Below are 18,557 nucleotides of genomic sequence, written 5' to 3' on the forward strand. Positions count from 1 at the left end.
CAGTGTTACTAGATTATGTGGTTGATTCTGCTGACACCATGAAGGGAAGGAGCCGAGAGTCCTACCCACTGAGCAAACACTGTCCACACATGAGTAAGTGGTGATGCTTCGTATGGCGCCGTACAGCTCTCAAACAGCATCGAGGTGACTCTCAGCAAACTCACCCACATAATCTAGTAACAATGATAAAGACATCTCCCATCTCAGTACATCAGTCTGCTATGTCAGTCCTGTAATATTTTTATGTGTGTTAATGGGAGGAAACAAATTAGAAACACCTCTTAATATAATGCAGTCTAGTCATATTTCCTACAATGTCACCAAAAATAGACTGAAGTGAAAACGTTATGTTTGAAGTGCAATAGACCGTACAGATACCTAATCAAGTGTAGCAGAGTATCTCAACAGCAACACTTTCTGTTCCTAAACACATTTAAAATGCAACAGAGGAGTTTCAAACTTTATTTAATATTGTAAATATTGTTTTTCAGCAATATTGTCTTCTGTGTCCTGTAACGCAACAGTTTATTTTTTTTATACCCTTAAATACAATAAAGATTACAAACATAGTCATGTGAAATTAAGTGTCACAAAGTGGACTCCTTGTGGCCTTCTGCTCAAAGACTATAAGACTGTAATCGTCCACTAAAACCCCATTTACACAGGAATAAATGATTCACTTATAATTTATTAAGATATACAGGCACATATTTCATCCTGTAACATTGACAGTAAGGTAAAGGCTTGGATAAAATAAAAACGATGTGTCTTGCCACAACTAAACTGAAATAAATCTCTCGGCTAAAAATAAAAAATAAAAAATGCCTCATGAGTGTATATATATTCTCTCTCTCTCTCTCACACATACATATACTCACTGCCACACCTAAAACCTGACACATTCTACACAATCTCTTTGGTACATGCAATAGCTTGCTACCCATGCTATTCCAGCTAACAGGGGGAAAAAAAAAAACCCGTACTTGTTTTCCCAAGTAAATATTGTTATGGAAAGCATTAAGACAGGAAACCCTCACCACTGACTCCCATAAAAAATTAGGTTTTCAATTACAGCATTGTATGAAATGCTGCCTCTTAAAGTTGCCAAACCATAAGCATGTACTTTCAACAGAAATGTTTAGAAGATCAAACTTATATCTGCAATATGTCAAACAAGGGAAGCGCCAGAGGAACAAAGCGGGTTGTTTGTTTCTAACAGAAGGAGGCAATAATTTAATCCGTCTTCTTTCCAGCAGTCAGCTTGTCGGCGTGGAGAGCGAAGGTCTCAGCCACAATCAGAGGGAAGACTAGAGAGGCGTCTGCATACACCTGGGAGCACAGGAACAGAGCAGTGCATCACTTTTCTGGTATGTTACGCACTGACCACACTTTACTGAGTCCTTGCGTTTCATGTTTATGTTTTGCCGTTTTTGTGCCACACTGCACCCTCAGACCAAACACTGTGCACACACCGCCACCTTGAGGCCGAAGCGGAGGACACAGCCTCCTGGTGAACACTGATTTCTTTTCCAAACAGTGGACAATGAAAAGCAAAAAATAAATGCAGGAAATCGATGATAACCTTTTCTTTCTGGACCACATTTTTTGTTTAATGGAATAGTCTTATAATCTGTCACACTGGCATAATGCTGTCTCTGAGTCACTGCATGTTTAATGAGATTGGATACAAGTTTTCAACTAAAACATCAACAGTTAATGCTGCCTGATACCATAAAAGAGCAAAGAAAAATCCACATCTGAAAACACTCGAGGTGTATTATCTATGGGCTGTAAAAGGCATCTGGAAAATATGTGAAATAACTTAGTGAAGTCTCAAAATATCTCCTTATAAAAAGGGAATCTGAGCATATAATTGTAATAAATAGAACATAATGTTGACATTAGTCTTGGTCTGGTCATGGCTAATATTGCTGGGATACATATTGGTACCTTAACGGGTTTAGCATCTGTTCTGATCTTGCCCCAGGATATGGCCTCATCAGGTCTGGCTCCAGAGTCGGAGCCATCGAACTCCTGACCCGTGTTCACAAACACTGCGTAGTCAGCTCCATTCCTCTGGAGAGTGACAGAGAGAGAGACAGTACATGTTTTGTTGTTGTTGTTGTTGTTGTTGTTGTTGTTGTTGTTTGAGCCATTACAATAAAGGCTTTTTAATATATTTCTTTCTCATTGCCTCGATTGCTTTTTTATTCATACATTTATTTTCCCTGTTTCCAGGAGCATCTATTCTGATACCTTAGTACACAGGTGTAACATTATCAATATTGAAAGCGATCATAATTCAGAAAAACATCCCATGTGACTATTATATGCATTAATTATATTAAGGAAGCATCAATGTGTAAGTAGACTTTTACTGTTACAGTGGAAAAGGGACTATTTTAACTATTTTAGCTACTTGTAGTTGAATCTATGAATCTTATTTTATAAACTCATCATATTACATCACCGTAAAAGTGAATCTGTAAAGTAACTAAAGTTTTCAATTCTGAATTGCTGTGGAATATGAGTGTGAAGTAACATGACATGGAAATAAATATCTCACAACCGCACCATTCAGGAGTAAGTACGTTACATTCTACCACTGATGGCCAACTTCATTTTTCAAAACTTTGCAGAATTGTATACAAAACCTGACGTGAAGTCAAGTAATAGAAAGTAGGAAATAACCATAAGATGATAAGATAAGTTACCATAAGATTAGCATTGGCTATATGATGTTTGACCAGCCCTCCTCCCAGGATGATCATCCCCGTCCTTTTGGCAAACACTGCCTGGCTGTTCACCCTGCGAATATCTGAAATAAAGCTCACAGTCATGATATGATAAACAGATAACGTTGAGACAGCTGTGGTGACCTTGTTCTGTGGCAGTAATGTTGCTTTTACCTTCCACTATGTCCAAAACCAAGCCGGGGTTCTTGTAAGAGTGAAAGTAGATCATGTCGCCCAGAGAGCCGTCTGTCAGAGCAGGACTGAACACTGGAATGTTATTCTGATACAGAAGATAAACAACAATTTAAAAAGTTCATTCATAATATTATTTCAGAATTTTTAAAATGAAGAATTGTATTATGGTTGCAAATAAACTGACTTTAGACCCAATTTCTTCAATCTTAACTGACACAAACTCACTGATTAAGACTTAAATCATTTTTGTTGCAACTTGTCTCTACTGACTTTTAAGCAATTAAATGGTTTAGGTTTACTGGTATTTTTTGTTTCTTTATAATGTAATAGATTACCTATATCAACCAGGACTCACCTTGTACGCCCAATAGTAGACAGACTCAGTATTATTGATCTCTTTGCCAAGTCGGTGGATCATTTTTGAGGGAGTCCAACGGGTGCCCTGAAGGAAAGAAAGTAAAAGAAAAATGTGTATGATGTAGACGATATTATAGGCCATCTTGACTACACAACTGTGTGGAATACACCAGATTAACAAGTACTGGTATTTCACCTGTTGCTAGGTGCAATAAACAAACTATATCACCCAGAGAGACCCACCTCTGTGTTCTGCTCCAACAACATCTGGTCCAGGATGGGCATCAGCCAGTCTTCAAACTTACAGTAGTTGTCATTGGGCACCAACAGATTCCCAATCCTACATCCAGCAAGGACAGAGGAAACAGACATGTTTTACATACATACAGTCATCTGAAAAGGACACCCCATTAAGTATTCAGTTATACATTAAGAATAATGATGTTCACATATCGATGTCTAATCTTGTTTTTATTTATCTCTGGAAAAGAAAGTGATCTAATTGCAGGTAAACAGCGAAAAATAAATGTTTTACTCATTAAACAAAAGACAACATAAATGCATATTCTAACTGAGGAAAAAGTTAGGACACCCTACCCCCTAATACCTAATGTTACCACCTTTGACTGAAATAACTTCAGTGAGACACTTCTTGTAATCCTCTACCAGTCTCTGACATCGGTCTGAGGAAAGTTTGCCCCACTCCTCAATGCAGAATGCTTTAACCTGTGTGATGTTTGAGGGGTTTCTTGCATGTACAACCCGTATTAAATCACCCCACAGCATCTCAATGGGATTAAGATCTGGGCTTTGACTGGGCCATTCCAGGACTCTCCATTTCTTAGTTTTCAGCCAGTCCTTGGTGGATTTACTGGTATGTTTAGGGTCATTGTGATGTTGCAGGGTCCAGTTCCGCTTCAGCTTTAATTTTCTTACAGATGATCTCACATGTTTCTCAAGCACCCTCTGATACACTGTAGAATTCATGATGGATTCTGTGACAGTGAGCTGGCCAGGTCCTGCTGCAGCAAAGCAACCCTCCAAACCATGACACTTCCACCTCCATGCTTCACAGTTGGTATGAGGTTATTTTCCTGGAATGCTGTATTTGGTGTGCGCCAAACATGTCCTCTGTTCTGGTGTCCAAATAATTCAATTTTAGACTAATCTGTCCAAAGAACATTATTCCAGAAGTCCTGTTCTTTGTCTACGTTCTCTCTGGCAAACTTCAGTCTGGCCTTAATGTTTCTCTTGGAGAGTAAAGGTTTCCTCCTTGCACACCTCCCGTGAAAATTAAACTTGTACAGTCTCTTTCTGGTTGTAGAGGCATGCACTTTCACATCAACAGTCGCCAGAGCCTGCTGTAGGTCCTGTGATGACATTTTAGGGGTTTTGGAGACTTCTTTTAGCATCTTGCGGTCTGCTCTCGGGGTGATCTTGCTTGGACAGCCAGACCTGGGCATGTTGGCAGTTGTTTTGAATGTCCTCCACTTGTACACTATTTTCCGGACAGTGGAATGGCTGATTTCAAACTCTTTTGAATCCCTTACCAGACTCATAAGCTGCAACAATCTTCTTTCTGAAGGCCTCAGACAGGTCTTTCGATCTCACCATGGTGTTCACTCTCACGTCAACAGTCAGGAGCACACCAAACTGAATGTCTGAGGTTTAAATAGGGCAAGCCTCCTTCAAAATGATGAGTAACAATTTTCTAATCATGTGCACCTGATGTGATACACCTGTGTGTGATTTCAGCCATTTTAAGTGGAAAAAAATGTGGGGGTGTCCGAAGTTATTCCTCACCAGAAACTGCATGTTTATTTTATTACATTTTACAGAAAGTTTTAAAAAGTATTTTCTTCAGTTTTACTTGTTTAGTTATATTACTTGAATCTCTCAGTATTGTTAAAATTGATATTAAATATCCATATGTCTAAATATGTAAAAAAAAAACATGTTTTCATAGGGTGTCCTAATTTTTTCACATGACTGTACATACATATATATGTGTGCATCCCAAAGAGTCAAACATGAGGTGTACTGCATCAGTAGTTTCCAACCTGTTGATGCCCCTCTGGCGGAGCTCCTTGCCAGGCAGGTTGAAGTCTCCCAAGTACGTGTGAGCCAGACACTTGATTAAATCCTCCTCTATGCCTCCAGCTGTGGTTACAATCACATCCACCTGACACACAGTAACAGGACAGATTCTGATAAACTCCCTGTCAAATTTGGTTGATCATTTTAGACGTTATCTGTGATTAAACTACGACCTGGATAATTGTAACGAGTGTATAAATGTGTACCATTTTGTGCTCTGCCAGGTAGCGGATGCTCTCTCTGACCCCGGAGCTAATTAAATTGGAGGTGTAACCCAGGAAGATGGTGCAGCCCAACTTGCGGGAGGCTTCACCGGACTCTTTACATTCATTTCCTTCGTCCGCCTCCACCGGCTCAAGACGCTTCTCTATCTGTGGGAGAGGAGTCATTAGATGATAATGATAACTTAACAAATGATCATAAACAGACTGATAAAAAGCTACTAAATCTGTATGATTTGGGTCGGTTCGCCCCAAATAACCTCCCTTTAGCCATGCAGATAGTTTTTGCTTCATGTGCCCTAGTTTTAAAATATCCGTTTCTGGGATTTCCGTGCAACACAGCCATCCCTCGTACCATTTGGTTGATCTCCTGGATGGCTAAGCCCAACCTGCTGGCCTGGAAGCCCGTGGTGAGGTAGGACTTCAGCACTGCCTGGAGATCTACCCCCTGGTTGAAGTCATAGCCTTTGATCTTTGGCATGTCCTCTGGGAGGTCGCAACTGGGCTTAAGGACAGCCTCCATGGCAACAGAGGGGGCGTGGTCTGCCATCTTTTCTGCAAAAACACAGAGAACGTGTTAGGGGTGTGGTTGGGAGACTGTGGTGCCCAGTGCTCTTACTGACACGTGCAGAAAAACCACGACTGAGCTTCATAGCTGCTGATGTGTGAACAGCTGGAAAACATTGTCCGGGGTCCAGACCTTTGAACGCCCCCCCACCCATCCACCAGTGATTCTATAACTACAATAGTCAGCTACACAGAAGTCCCTTATATAGATTTTCCAACCCAGATGAAACCATGCACACTTCCATATGAAAGAAAGCCTCAACGGCAGCTACAGTAGCTTGGAGAACAGTATCCTGATTGGCCAGATTATTTTGCTCTGTAATGGTGTTGTGATTTTGCCTCAGTAATACAGGGTGTATCTGCTGGTTTAGAAAGCTAAAAGAATGCCTTTTTTGCTGTAGGCTGTTTGAGGGTGTGTCTGTGTGTCTGTGTGTTTGTGTGTCTGTATGCCAGCACGCCCTGAGTGTTTGTGCTGGGAGGCAAAAGTGTCCCAAAATGTCAATTTGTGCCACAGTAGGCACATTTCTCTGTGCCAGTAAAGTTAACAAACAATTGTGCTCCTCTCCTCTCACATGTAGAGCTGATCTTTATAAGAACCTAATGAATTATGTGTTTGTGGATAATAAGCTTTTTGTTTTGTTTGCATACACTGTCTTCTTCCAGTGGTTTAGGAACATTGTTTGAACCCCTTCACTTTAGCTCAGTGTTTAATAAAGATTTCATTTAAAATTAATTACTTTGTTCCTTCCTGCAGGTTATTTAGTGTCTTTAAATGACTTCTTAAACTTTAACAGTGGCCTTTGATGGTCTTCTACCTGACCCAGACGACTCTTGCCCCGTTTTTAAGTGTCTACCTGGACGGCCAGCTGTACGATGATGATGATAATAATAGCTGGAAACTTTCTGGCTGTCTTGCACAGCTAAAGCTAACAACAACAACAACAACAACACAATTTTAAACGTATAAAAAGAAACCAAACACAAACGTTTACGTCCAGGTTTCTAGGTGAATAAAAGTGTCATTGATCGGACAGGATGAGTTGAATGAAGCACATACTGTCAGTGGCGGAATCAATGTGGTCTGATGTCAGCTAGCAGACGAGCTAACAGTGAGCTGTATGTCTCCATCGACTGCTTTTAAACAGGATTAAACATCAGAGCACAGAGAGGAAACTCACCTGTTGGTGGAGAGGAGTTAGTTAGCTGATGAAGATGGTTCAGTTGGCATCAATTCCCACCACGATAAATTAGCATCTCTGTAAACAACACATGGGTCGCCTGCAGAAGACGCTCTTACTACGGAAAGCGCGGAGGGACAAACCCCTAAAGCCCTGAAACTCACAAGTGGGTATTTAATTACAGTGTGTGTGTGTGTGTGTGTGTGTGTGTGTGTGTGTGTGTGTGTGTGTGTGTGGACTTCATAGGTGTTTGTTCACACTGTGTCAAACAGATGTTGGACTGTCATTGGTGTGTCTAATGTTTGAACTATAATCTCTACTGTAGGCTGCATACAACTTTATATTATTATACTCTTAAAATGTTTTATTTACATATTTTTACCTTATTCAGCTTTTTTAAATGATTAAACATTCAGATAAGGGTAGGTTAATCAGGTGGATGCAGTACTCAATTTAATAATAATAATACATGTATTTATTCAATGTTTTGCTTTTGAATTTATGTAAAAAGTGGTATAAATATAATTAATTATATGGGTAAAATTGTACTTGCCACACACACACACACACACACACACATATATATATATATAATGTAAAATTATTCATTTGATTTCTATCACAGCTTTATATTATTGTTGCATTTGAACAGTGAGATGTTCAAAGCTAAATGTAGAAGTAAAAATGACTATTTCTATCCAGAATAATGATAATGATCATTTAAATTTAATAAAATGATTAATAAGCACTTTTCAAGCTTAAGAACAAACTGTTTTCCAGATTAAAAGATATACAATGGGAATAGTCAAGCACAATAATAACTGGCACATTCTTGTGTCTTCACCATAGTGTCACTTCCCCTTTTGCGGTCCCTCGTCTGAACTGATTTAATAAAAATAAAAATATATGCCTTACACATTTTGACAACCTAACTAAAACACAGTTAATCAAATTAATAAATACTTCCAATCTCCAATCTCTCTATTATTGCATAAACAGATGTTTTTGACCATACCTTTTGTAAAAAATTGCACACACATTGTGTAGCTGAAAGGCAGAAGGTATACCTGGAGCACAGCATAATGCCTTAGTCAATAATCTTTTCATCAGTGGTGACTGTGAAGTGATGTGTGATGTTTGTGACATTTCCAACACTGTGTTGTATGACCTTTTATATCACAGAGCCTTTGAACTGCCCCCAGCGGTGAATAAAAAGGGGGATACAGGTGAGGAAGGAAACTCAGGAGCTTCTCTGACTAGACTCTCCTGCACAACCTGAGTGGTCTCGTACGATCAGGTAAAACAAACAATTTCTCTTTTTGGAGTGGAAGAGTAAAACTGAGTCCTGATAGTAGGCTTTTTTTTCTGAGTCATTAGACTGAAGGTTATGTCAGGAATGATGTGCAGCAGCAACAGTGTTGTTCAGGCACAAAAACTGGTGGATCAACTTCGGTTGGAGGCAAACATGGAGAGAATCAAGGTATGTGAGAATCTGAAAAATCACATATGCCATCACATCATCATATATTCAAAACTGCATCACTTGAGATCAGGTAGTTCTGATTTATTCATTTTAAGAATAGCATTGTTTTATTTTTCATATCTACTCACATGCTCCATGTCTCTAATATTAACATACAATGTCCAGTGTTTATTTATTCTTGCAGTATTACAATGTCTTAATTCCTGTGACATGCCATCCTATCCACCTTCATCCCAGCAGATCTCACTGACAGCCGCAGACTTGGTCCGGTACTGCCAGGACCACAGGCGCAGTGACCCTCTGCTCACTGGCATCGCTGCCTCATCCAATCCTTTCAAAGATAAGAAGACCTGTGTGCTGCTTTGACAGTCCTGAGTCGAGATGACCGACACACGACAGGCTGCCACGTGGACAACTGCTATCGACGACTGATTCTTTACTGTATGGCAATCAATGGTTCATTCTTGTTAACACTTCATTACAATTGAACAACTCCAACCAATACTTCAGACACTAGTTTTTCAAGTAATTTAACAGTCTTTCAATGTGTTTTAATGGATGCATCTGTCAAGTATTGTGCAAATGATTTATAGTTAGATTTATCCGAACAATTAAATGGTTACACATTGTTAAAACTAGCATACACACACACATACACACACAGAATGGATATACAGACATATTGACAAAAAGGATCATATTGTTTAGCACTGTTGAATGTGTTTAAATAAATAGCTTTACAAATACAATCAGTGTGTCACAGAGGGCTTGGATAATTCAAATATTTCACTGTACATGTAACTAAAGCTTTTGGTACAATGTCAGTTACTGTAATGGATTCAGTCAATTCATAAGCATGTAAATACCATAAGCTTGTTTCACACTGTTGAATAAACAACTGAAAGCGAGATTCACTTTTTCCAACGTAGTGTCTTTGAAAGCTTTGAGTACTGGCACAAAATGGCAATTAAGTGTATGGAACAAACATTTAGCAATAAACACATTTCATGTGTTCATATATGTGTTTTTGTTTGTAAAAAAATCTCTTAACGGGATCAAACAAGGAAATCAAATGTTTCAATGTTGTGTGTATACTGAAAGATCAGTATAGCGTTGATAGTCTTCAGGGGACTTGTCCCCATCTGCTTTCAAGTTTTACCACATAGTTTGCAGGCCTTGCTCTTTCATTTTCTGGGCCTCCAGACTTCCATGCAGACATCCCCTGAGGCGACAGCAAGGACTCCAGCCTCCACACTCAGCTGAGAGTTAAAGACAGAGACAGGAGGAGTGTTATCAGTGAGAGAGTGAGACATGGAGTACAAACATTTTCAAAAATGAGAATGAGCAGATTGATTACTTACAAATATCTTACAAATCAAAGAAACACCACACAGACAGCAAATACTGTATAGATGATGACTTTTTACATAATTAAAGTTTTAACATAATCTTTAAATGTAAACAATTTGACACTTTAATTCTCTTTATGTGGTACTAACCCCATTGACTCCAGCTTGGTGATGCAGTGTGCATAATGTCCTTGGAGGTGAACAGGGGATATGTACCTGCAATACAGACAAGAAATTACAACTTAAGACCATTTAGTAGCAGAGTTAGTTAAATAAGCAAAGTAACAAGGAATCTGCCTCATCCTACCTTGACAGTACGATCAGATGAACAGGTGTAGAGGCTTCCGGGGGACCTGTGGATGCCAGTGACTAGAGCTGTGTGTCCCACATCAAACTGGGACAGGGGTTTTAAGGTCCCAGCCTGCATGGAAAAGGAGTGGAGCATGCCACTGTTGTCTCCTGCCCATACCTCACAGCCACTGTAGCTCATGGACAGCAGGTAAGAGCTCAGCTAGAAATGGAGGGGTTGTTTGGAGTTAGTCTCGAGTTCTGATGCACATCTGAACACATATGTGCTCAAACGCAAACTTAAGAAACTTTGTGTGTGTGTTTGCATCTACCCGGAGTCTCTTTAAGCCCTTGCCTGCCCTGCGGTCATAGACGGCCACAGTGCAGTCTTTACTCCCAGAGATGATGTACTTGTCATCTGCAGCGAGGCACATTACAGCGTTACCATGAAGACGGAGGCTTTTCACCAGGGGTTCAGCAGCTGTGGAGAAAATTATGATATAATCAACCTCAGAAACCAAGTGGTTTGTCTAAGTGTGTAAGAAGGATTTTATGTCGTGTTTCAACTGAAAAGTATGCGTATGCTAAGCCCCCTCACCTCTGGTGTCATACATGCTGATCCTCTTGTCAAATGTACCAGCCAGCAATACATCTGTCTGACAGGAGAGGCAGAGGACAGCAGCCCCGGCCCGTATCAGGCCCCTCTCTGCACCACCTGCCTGTAGGTCCCACAACCTCACTGTGCTGTCGAAGCCCCCTGAGGCCAGCAGAGGTCCCTGAGATGCCAGGCACCAGACCCAGCCCCGGTGGGTGCTGAAGTCACCCTGACCTCCCAATGTGTGCAGCAGGGTGCCACCAGTGCCTGCCTGGAGATCCCACAGCTTAACGTTCCAGTCTCTGGAACCTGTGGCACAAACGGCCCCCTCTCCCCCCACGAGGAGGACTGAGTTGACCTGGGCAATGTGGCCTGAAGGTAGGCTGATGCACTCCAGTGCTGGGGGTGGGCTAGGACTTCTGGGGGTTTGATGTTGGTCGATTTCTCCCTGTCTGCCATTACCCAGATTCCTGGGGTCTGCCAGTGCCTCTTGGTGATTAAGAGCGCCATCTTGCCCTTCATCAGCATTAAAGGCGATCCTGTGGTCCCTTTCTTCCTCCATTAGTGCTGCTGCATCATCCTCCAGTCTCTCTTCCAACGCCTCTCTCAGTCTTTCCAGTCGCTCCACGGCTACCATGGGCTGCATTTCACCATCCTCACCTTCCATTGCCACCTCCATTCCTTCATCAACACCATACGCAACCTCCTGCGCAACCACTCCCACCCCTTCTTCCTCATCCCCTCTACCATCTTCCTGTCCTTCTGCAACTGGTTCCCTATCCTGCCCTGCCCTTTGCTGCTGCCCCACTTGTTCCCTTTCCTCCTCATCCTCTTGGGTCTGTCTGGCCACAAGATGCCCTTGGCCCGTCCAGCAGGTTATCAGCTGCTCCATCTCCAGGCAAGCAGAAGCCCAGTCAAAGTCCTCCCTTGGTCCGACTGGAAAGCCAGCTCGGGATCCTATTAGTCTGCGTGCCCGGAGCTGCCAAGCGGTGCTGTCCTTACCCACATTACCCAACGCATGACAGACCTAAAAAGAGGAGTGTGTGAGGGATTCAACAACATTTCCAATATTTGCAAGACTGATAAAGTTTTCAAGGTTCCCTGTGGAGTTTCTGGCCCTCTAGCACTGCTATAGAGCCCTGTTTGTTTGCCTGGGGCACAAATACGGACATGCAAGCACACATGTACGAAATGGGACACATTCCTGCCAATGGCTTCACATTATTTCACTGATCTACAGATGCTTGTAATGTGCCAAGAAAGGCTTTTTGCTTTCTGCTAATAAACATAAATTTAAACAAAGTAGGATACAAAACGCTTTAAAAATTGTCTTTGAAACGAATGAATGAAGTGCATTCAACATGTTTTCTCTCAAAGATACACACAATGCCTTTGAAGTAACACCCCGTCCCGGGAGTATACAGTGAAAGTGTATTAAAAGGTATGTTATGGAAGTGGCTGGCCAAAAGATCTTTAAAAAAAAACAAAAAAAACGAACCTTTGGCAGCACAGTGATGACACACTGAGCAGGAAGGTGCGAGGCAATGTGGGTAACCATCTCCCATGGTAATGACAACAGGCCGGTTGTCTCAGCTGAAGGTGAGGGGCTAACATCAGCTGAGGTCGGGCGACCAGCAGGGAGACTGGAAGGGATAGGACGGCTTATTAATCTCATATCCTTGTGAAATGCCACGGAAGGCCATTGATTGAGGGTGACAGACAGTCTTACCCTTGCAGGTCAGAGCTGGCAGCTTCGCCACTCGGAGATTTCACGGGGTCCGGGGATGGTCCGTCCGGTGGTCCGTCCGGAGAAGGTCCGTCCGGGTCACCTTGTGTCCCTGCCCCCGGTTCATTACAGTTACCCCTGACCTCAGACATCCCCTCTTCTCCTCTTAGCAAAAGACCGATAACTCATGTAAGTTACTGTAAACAAACATCACTGAAACTGCATCTGTGTTATAAGTTACCGTCGTTGGCTGTATGTGTGTTCAAACACAAACAAGCTCAAATATTAGCAGTTAAACTGTCGTTACATTACTAACGTTAGCTTTAGAGATGTTGATTAAATAAAGCTTTGGCTACACCTGAATACAAATGGTGCCTATTTGGTTAGCTAACTATAATCTGCAACATACGTCTATTAAATGGTAACATTTAAAACTCTACCCGACTAACACAAGTAAGGTTACAGGTGTAAGACAGCGGGTTGACGTTAGCTTCGAGCCCTGCTAGGCTAACAGTGCTAGCTACAGTGTATGTTTACTGGAAACCAGCCGTTGGTCAACAGCCGTCGTCCGAGCCAGTGAGCCAAAATGGCGGCCACTGTCGCCGTATGAACGACCGACTGAATGCAGACTCTTCTCTGTTTCAGGGATATGAACAGAAAAGTTGTGTTGAGGCGAAGTTTACTTGAAACACCACTTCCGACGAGGGAAGATGTCGTCATAAAACTGCGTCCCTCGACTACATGACTTATTTATTTATTATGGATATTTTATTTTATATTTAATGTCTAACAGCACAGAACACTAAAGAGTGAGCACGGTAACTGCAGGAAGATTGTGTGAAAGGATTTCATGGTGGTGAATTTTAATTTTGAACAAATTCTTTCCTGTTAATATTGATCAGAGAGTTTTACTGATATTTATTATACTTTTTATACAGTTCTCTGTCTGTATATATATATATATATATATATAATAGTCATACACACTTAATATGCTTCTTTCAGACAAATTCAGTGTTTTGTTCTCGTTGTACTATTTACTCTTTTACTGCTGTTTTCTAATGCAGGACGAGGCTGCTTATGGGAGAGTAAAGGCTCTGAGAATATAGCTTTTGTTCAGGTATTCACAGATTAGATCCGAAATAATAATCTAAACTTTAAAAATAACAATTCCATTTAGTTTTCTTCACAGAAATGAACAAAATGCTTCCCCGTGAAGCTTTGGCGACCCCTAATGGGGGTCCCTGACCTCAGATTGGGAACCACTGTTCTGAACCATCTCTGCCTTATCGTGACCCTTTTGTTCACCTCTCGTTAAGACTTCTGTACAATAAATTAAAACATTCGGTGAAGGATGCCTGTATTTATACATTTGCTGTTTTGATGCATCTACTCCCAAACACAGAAAAAGTTGAGTCGTAATCCATCAATTCAAATTTTTTTATTGACATCTATAGTTCAGGTTTTGTTGTTTTTTTCAGTAAATATTATTTGAACATTTGAATAAGCACCTTCCAACACGTATGCACCAGTAAAAACCGCCACCTTTTTCAAAACAAAATTTGATTCAAGATTTTAGAAGAGTTTTAGCACATTATACATGTAACACTGGGACATTGTAACCACCCCCAAACTCCACAACCAGTTAATGAGAGGGAGCCCATCTGATGACTCTTCCACTCACACAGCTTTATTTTGAAACCAGATCAGGTCAAGGGAAATGATTCCTGTGTGAAGGTAGACTGGAAGGACCAGAGCAGTCTTAATTGGTGGCTATTTGTAAGACTAGTGCTACCAGACATACAGGACTGAACAACTGAGGAGGCCATGGCATTCAGTTGAACCTGCCTCTCTAAAATCTTCTCTTATAAGTAATAATTCAGAAGATGAGAACCATGAGAACGGTCTATTAAACATTTCTGAAAAACCCATAGCCTGAAGCAAAGAGAGAGAGAGAGAATGAAACATAGTAATAATAATAAAAGATTGGAGGAGGCCTTGATTTCATTCATTTTTCTTGCCAGTAGTCGCCTTAGCATGAACTGCGAAGGTTTCTGCCACTAATAAGGGGAAGATTATGGTAGCATCTCCAAACACCTGGAAAGACACAATGACAAGATGTGTATTAAAACCTCAGAGAACAATATCAATCCATCTTAACAGCTTGATCTAGTCTTTAGGACTAGTAAATTACCTTGACTTTAATGTATTGGATAGATAGACAATAGAAAAAAATACTTAGGTAGAAAAGATAAAAAAGATAAATAGGTAGATAAGGTGCAAAAAAGTTGTAGTTGCAAGATGGTGGTAATAGTACTGATGATATGATGGTAATAATACCCAATATTAGTATAAAAGATACCTTCACAGGTTTAGCATCTGCTGTGATCTTGCCCCAGGACACTGCCTCATCAGGTCTGGCCCCTGAGTCACAGCCATCAAACTCCTGGGCCGTGTTCACGTACACCGCGTAGTCAGCTCCATCCCTCTGGAAGAAGACACAGCAGTGTGTTAAAGGACCAGTGTGTAGGGTTTAGTTTCATGTAGGAAAAACTACGGTGTGGATGAAACTCGCAAAAATGTGAAAGGCCCCATCTAGAGCCAGTGTTTGATTTGTCAGTTCTGGGCTACAGTAGAAACATGGCTCACTATACACTAATGAAAACAAGTGTGTCCGTGTGTGCAAAATGCTAAATACATACCCATGCATTGGCATTGCATATGTGGTGTTTGGCCAGACCTCCTCCCAGGATGATCATCCCTGTGCTGTTGGCAGCCACTGCAATGTTGTTCACCTTTGATACATCTGAAATCAAATGCATTGTGATAAACAAACTAACATCCTGAAGACAAACGAAGTAAGCAGAGATGAAGACTCTTTCACCTTCAATTATGTCCAATATCAAGCCAGGGTTTTTAGCTGAGAAGAGGTAGAACATGTCTCCGATAGCGCCGTCAGTCAGTCCAGGGCTGAACACCGGGATGTTATTCTGAAACAGACACCTCATCACTTCTCAGTAACTGTATAAAATAAGATATAATTTCAGCAGTTGCAGCTGTTCCCAGATCACCAGATCACTCACCTTGTAGGCCCAGTAGCAAACAGATTCAGGGTTGTTGATCTCCTTGCCCAGTCGATGGATCATCTTAGATGGAGTCCAGCGAACGCCCTGAGTGAAGAAACATCTCAGAAAAATCAAACTATTGTGTGAGCTGAAGGCAAAAACAGGGACCAGGACACCTCAAGTGCCACAATGAAAAGAATAGCATTAGAAATTCCTCCTTCATAATGTTGTTAAATGGTTTGAATTTTTACACTGTATAAACGAGATTGTAGGAAAACAGAGATGTTCAAAACACAGTCCCCACACCTGAGTGTTCTGCTCCACCAGCATCTGCTTTAAGATCGGCATCATCCAGTCATCAAATTTACTGTAGTTTTCTTCAGGCATCAGAGTGTTTCCAGTCCTGCAGCCAAAAGGAAATGCAAGACAAATTAATACTCCTCAATAATGCTGGCAGTGTAAGTGAGCCATGTTAACATTAGTGTGTTATACTCTAATACATTAATCTGAAATACTCTCTGACCTGTTAAGGCCTTTTTGATACAGATCCTTTCCGGACATTGTAAAGTCTCCAATGTACACTGGGCCCAAACACTTGATCAGATCCTCCTCTATACCTCCAGCTGTGGTCACTAAGACATCCACCTACACAGAGACAGAAATATATTATATCAAGCAACATAAGTAATGTGCTGTTCTTATACTGTATTTTTTAAAATTCTGATTCTACTGTCCATTACTTTCATTCAAATGTTTCCGGTGAGGTTGTTTTAATAAGTGCAGTTTAACAATTACAGTTCTAACAATACCACCACAAGTGGCAAAAGAGAGGAATTATATTCATTTGTTATATTCAAGCGTTGCCTCCACCATGCATGCAATTTACATAGCATAAACTTTCATATATTTCTATTATCTTATGTATTTGAGGAGGTTTGTACCATTTTGTGCTCTGCAAGGTAGCGAATACTCTCCCTGACACCACAGCTGATGAGGTTTGAGGTGTAACTAAGGAAGATGGTGCAGCTCATGAGGCAGGGACAGCTTGATGGATCTTCCTTAACAAATGCACTCCCTGCCTTCACAGGTTGCTGACGCCTCTCGATCTGTGGATGTGTAGTGGATTGCAAACAAGTTATGCACAAAAAACTGATAAAATGGTAGATCGTAGATCAATTATAACATTTAGAGGCAAACAGCATGCATTCACACACACACACAACAAATTAAAAGATAAACTAAACAAATATGTATTGAGTAAATACTGAAAAAACTATCGTATAGGCACGAAACTCAAAATTGAAAAATGAATTTACAGCAACGTTTTGATTGAACTCTCTAAATTTGGAGAAGAAGGCTGTCCTGTGACCTGAGGACCTTGATATAAGTACAGTATGTCAGGTAATATATATCATGGGGCCAGACCATTAAGTGATTTAAAGACCAGGAGCAACATCTTAACGCCATTTCTGTAAGGAAGTAAGCAGTGGAGATGTTTGAGAATCAGGGGAAGACCAGTAAACTTGGCATTGCAGTCATCTGGTTTGCTGATTATAAACGCATGGACAAGTGTTTCAGAATAAAAAACATCAAATATTTTAGATATTCCTAAAATGATTGGAGGCTAGCTTGATGATGCTACTTATGTACGAATACAAATTCAGATCAGTGTCAATTAGAACTCCTGTCTTTTGCACCTAACACTATGGTTTCAGTTTTCATTCTGTTCAGCTGCAGAAAGTTTCAAAACATCCAGTGATAGATACAGTTCAAACTAAACAGTGAATAAGTGCTCATGTTTTCAGGAGATACTAAAATGTAAAGTTGAATATCATCTGCATAGCTGTGATAACTGATCATGTGCTTGCAGATCATAGAGCCAAGCAGCAGCATAACGATTAAACAGAAGAGGTCCAAGAATGGACCGTTGCCGCATTCAACCCATAGTCATGTGGTTAGGGTTAACAATCGATCGTTCAGTTCTTTAAACACATATGTAGTGTTGCTAGTAAACAAAGCGCAACAATGCCTGTACAGCGGCTGCTACTGGCAGCGTCTAAATTTTGGACCGGTTAATTTGCCACGTTCTCCTGGTGTAGCACCCATCTCACCATGTTGTTGATCTCCTGGACAGCCAAGCCAAACCTGGTAGCCTGAAAGCCTGTGTTAAGGTAGGATTGCAGCAGAGCTCGATGGTCCACTCCCTGGTTGAAGTCATAGCCCCGGACCTTTGGTGTATCCTCTGATATGGGGTCAGTTTGTCTGTAGATATCCCCAGATATTTGGTGGATATGGTGTGCCATATTGTCTGAAAGAACAATAACACACACCTGGAAGTAGTAGCAGTATTTTAATGGAAATGAGCTTCATCACAGCACAGCACAGCACAGCACAGCACATGAATGAGGCAAAGAGATAAATGCAACTCAGAAAGCCAGTAGCCAAATGGGGGGCTGCCAAGAATGGCCAGTGCCACCCCTGATAACTGATAGTCCACCCCAAATTTCTGTAACATCACTGTCTGACTGGAAGTTCCACTCAGTCACAGTAACTTCACATGAAGTGTTAGCAGCAGGGTTAGCAGTTGTGTTTTGGCATTGAGGCTCCAGTAAATATTGAGTTAATTCCTTCATATTGATATCATTAGGTTATCACCTTCAATACATTAGTCCTGAATTTAAAATTTTAAAGAAAACACTAG

General features: G+C 41.0%; 4 protein-coding genes across 5 annotated transcripts; 1 reads left to right on the top strand and 3 right to left on the bottom strand.

The window, feature by feature from the left end:
- Positions 1-448: 448 nt before the first annotated feature.
- On the bottom strand, positions 449-7,504 carry dhps (deoxyhypusine synthase). The gene is made up of 10 exons (XM_051388766.1): positions 7,351-7,504; positions 5,961-6,160; positions 5,591-5,755; positions 5,348-5,469; positions 3,531-3,627; positions 3,286-3,372; positions 2,910-3,015; positions 2,715-2,818; positions 1,951-2,076; positions 449-1,329 (listed from the first exon to the last, which is right to left on the bottom strand). Exons 2-10 carry the CDS (start codon positions 6,153-6,155, stop codon positions 1,234-1,236), a joined length of 1,098 nt encoding a protein of 365 aa, XP_051244726.1. The 5' UTR covers positions 6,156-6,160; positions 7,351-7,504; the 3' UTR covers positions 449-1,233.
- Positions 7,505-8,737: 1,233 nt separating this feature from the next.
- LOC127356142 (guanine nucleotide-binding protein G(I)/G(S)/G(O) subunit gamma-12-like) lies at positions 8,738-9,582 on the top strand. The gene is made up of 2 exons (XM_051387666.1): positions 8,738-8,830; positions 9,074-9,582. Exons 1-2 carry the CDS (start codon positions 8,738-8,740, stop codon positions 9,197-9,199), a joined length of 219 nt encoding a protein of 72 aa, XP_051243626.1. The 3' UTR covers positions 9,200-9,582.
- fbxw9 (F-box and WD repeat domain containing 9) lies at positions 9,351-13,516 on the bottom strand. 2 transcript variants are annotated; one of them, XM_051387663.1, is made up of 8 exons: positions 13,329-13,516; positions 12,795-12,956; positions 12,564-12,708; positions 11,069-12,092; positions 10,803-10,951; positions 10,490-10,693; positions 10,333-10,398; positions 9,351-10,092 (listed from the first exon to the last, which is right to left on the bottom strand). In XM_051387663.1, exons 2-8 carry the CDS (start codon positions 12,941-12,943, stop codon positions 10,018-10,020), a joined length of 1,812 nt encoding a protein of 603 aa, XP_051243623.1. In that variant the 5' UTR covers positions 12,944-12,956; positions 13,329-13,516; the 3' UTR covers positions 9,351-10,017. The 2 variants fall into 2 exon arrangements, with proteins under 2 accessions (XP_051243623.1, XP_051243622.1); XM_051387662.1 differs by having other exon boundaries at positions 12,795-13,516.
- Positions 13,517-14,217: 701 nt separating this feature from the next.
- LOC127356141 (deoxyhypusine synthase-like) lies at positions 14,218-18,270 on the bottom strand. Its single transcript, XM_051387664.1, has 9 exons — positions 17,968-18,270; positions 16,798-16,962; positions 16,380-16,501; positions 16,163-16,259; positions 15,875-15,961; positions 15,676-15,781; positions 15,494-15,597; positions 15,154-15,279; positions 14,218-14,888 (listed from the first exon to the last, which is right to left on the bottom strand). The coding sequence occupies exons 1-9, from the start codon at positions 18,157-18,159 to the stop codon at positions 14,796-14,798; spliced, it is 1,092 nt and encodes a 363-aa protein (XP_051243624.1). The 5' UTR covers positions 18,160-18,270; the 3' UTR covers positions 14,218-14,795.
- Positions 18,271-18,557: the final 287 nt, after the last annotated feature.

The sequence above is a fragment of the Dicentrarchus labrax genome, unplaced genomic scaffold, assembly GCF_905237075.1.
Source record: "Dicentrarchus labrax unplaced genomic scaffold, dlabrax2021, whole genome shotgun sequence".
Lineage (NCBI taxonomy): Eukaryota > Metazoa > Chordata > Actinopteri > Moronidae > Dicentrarchus > Dicentrarchus labrax.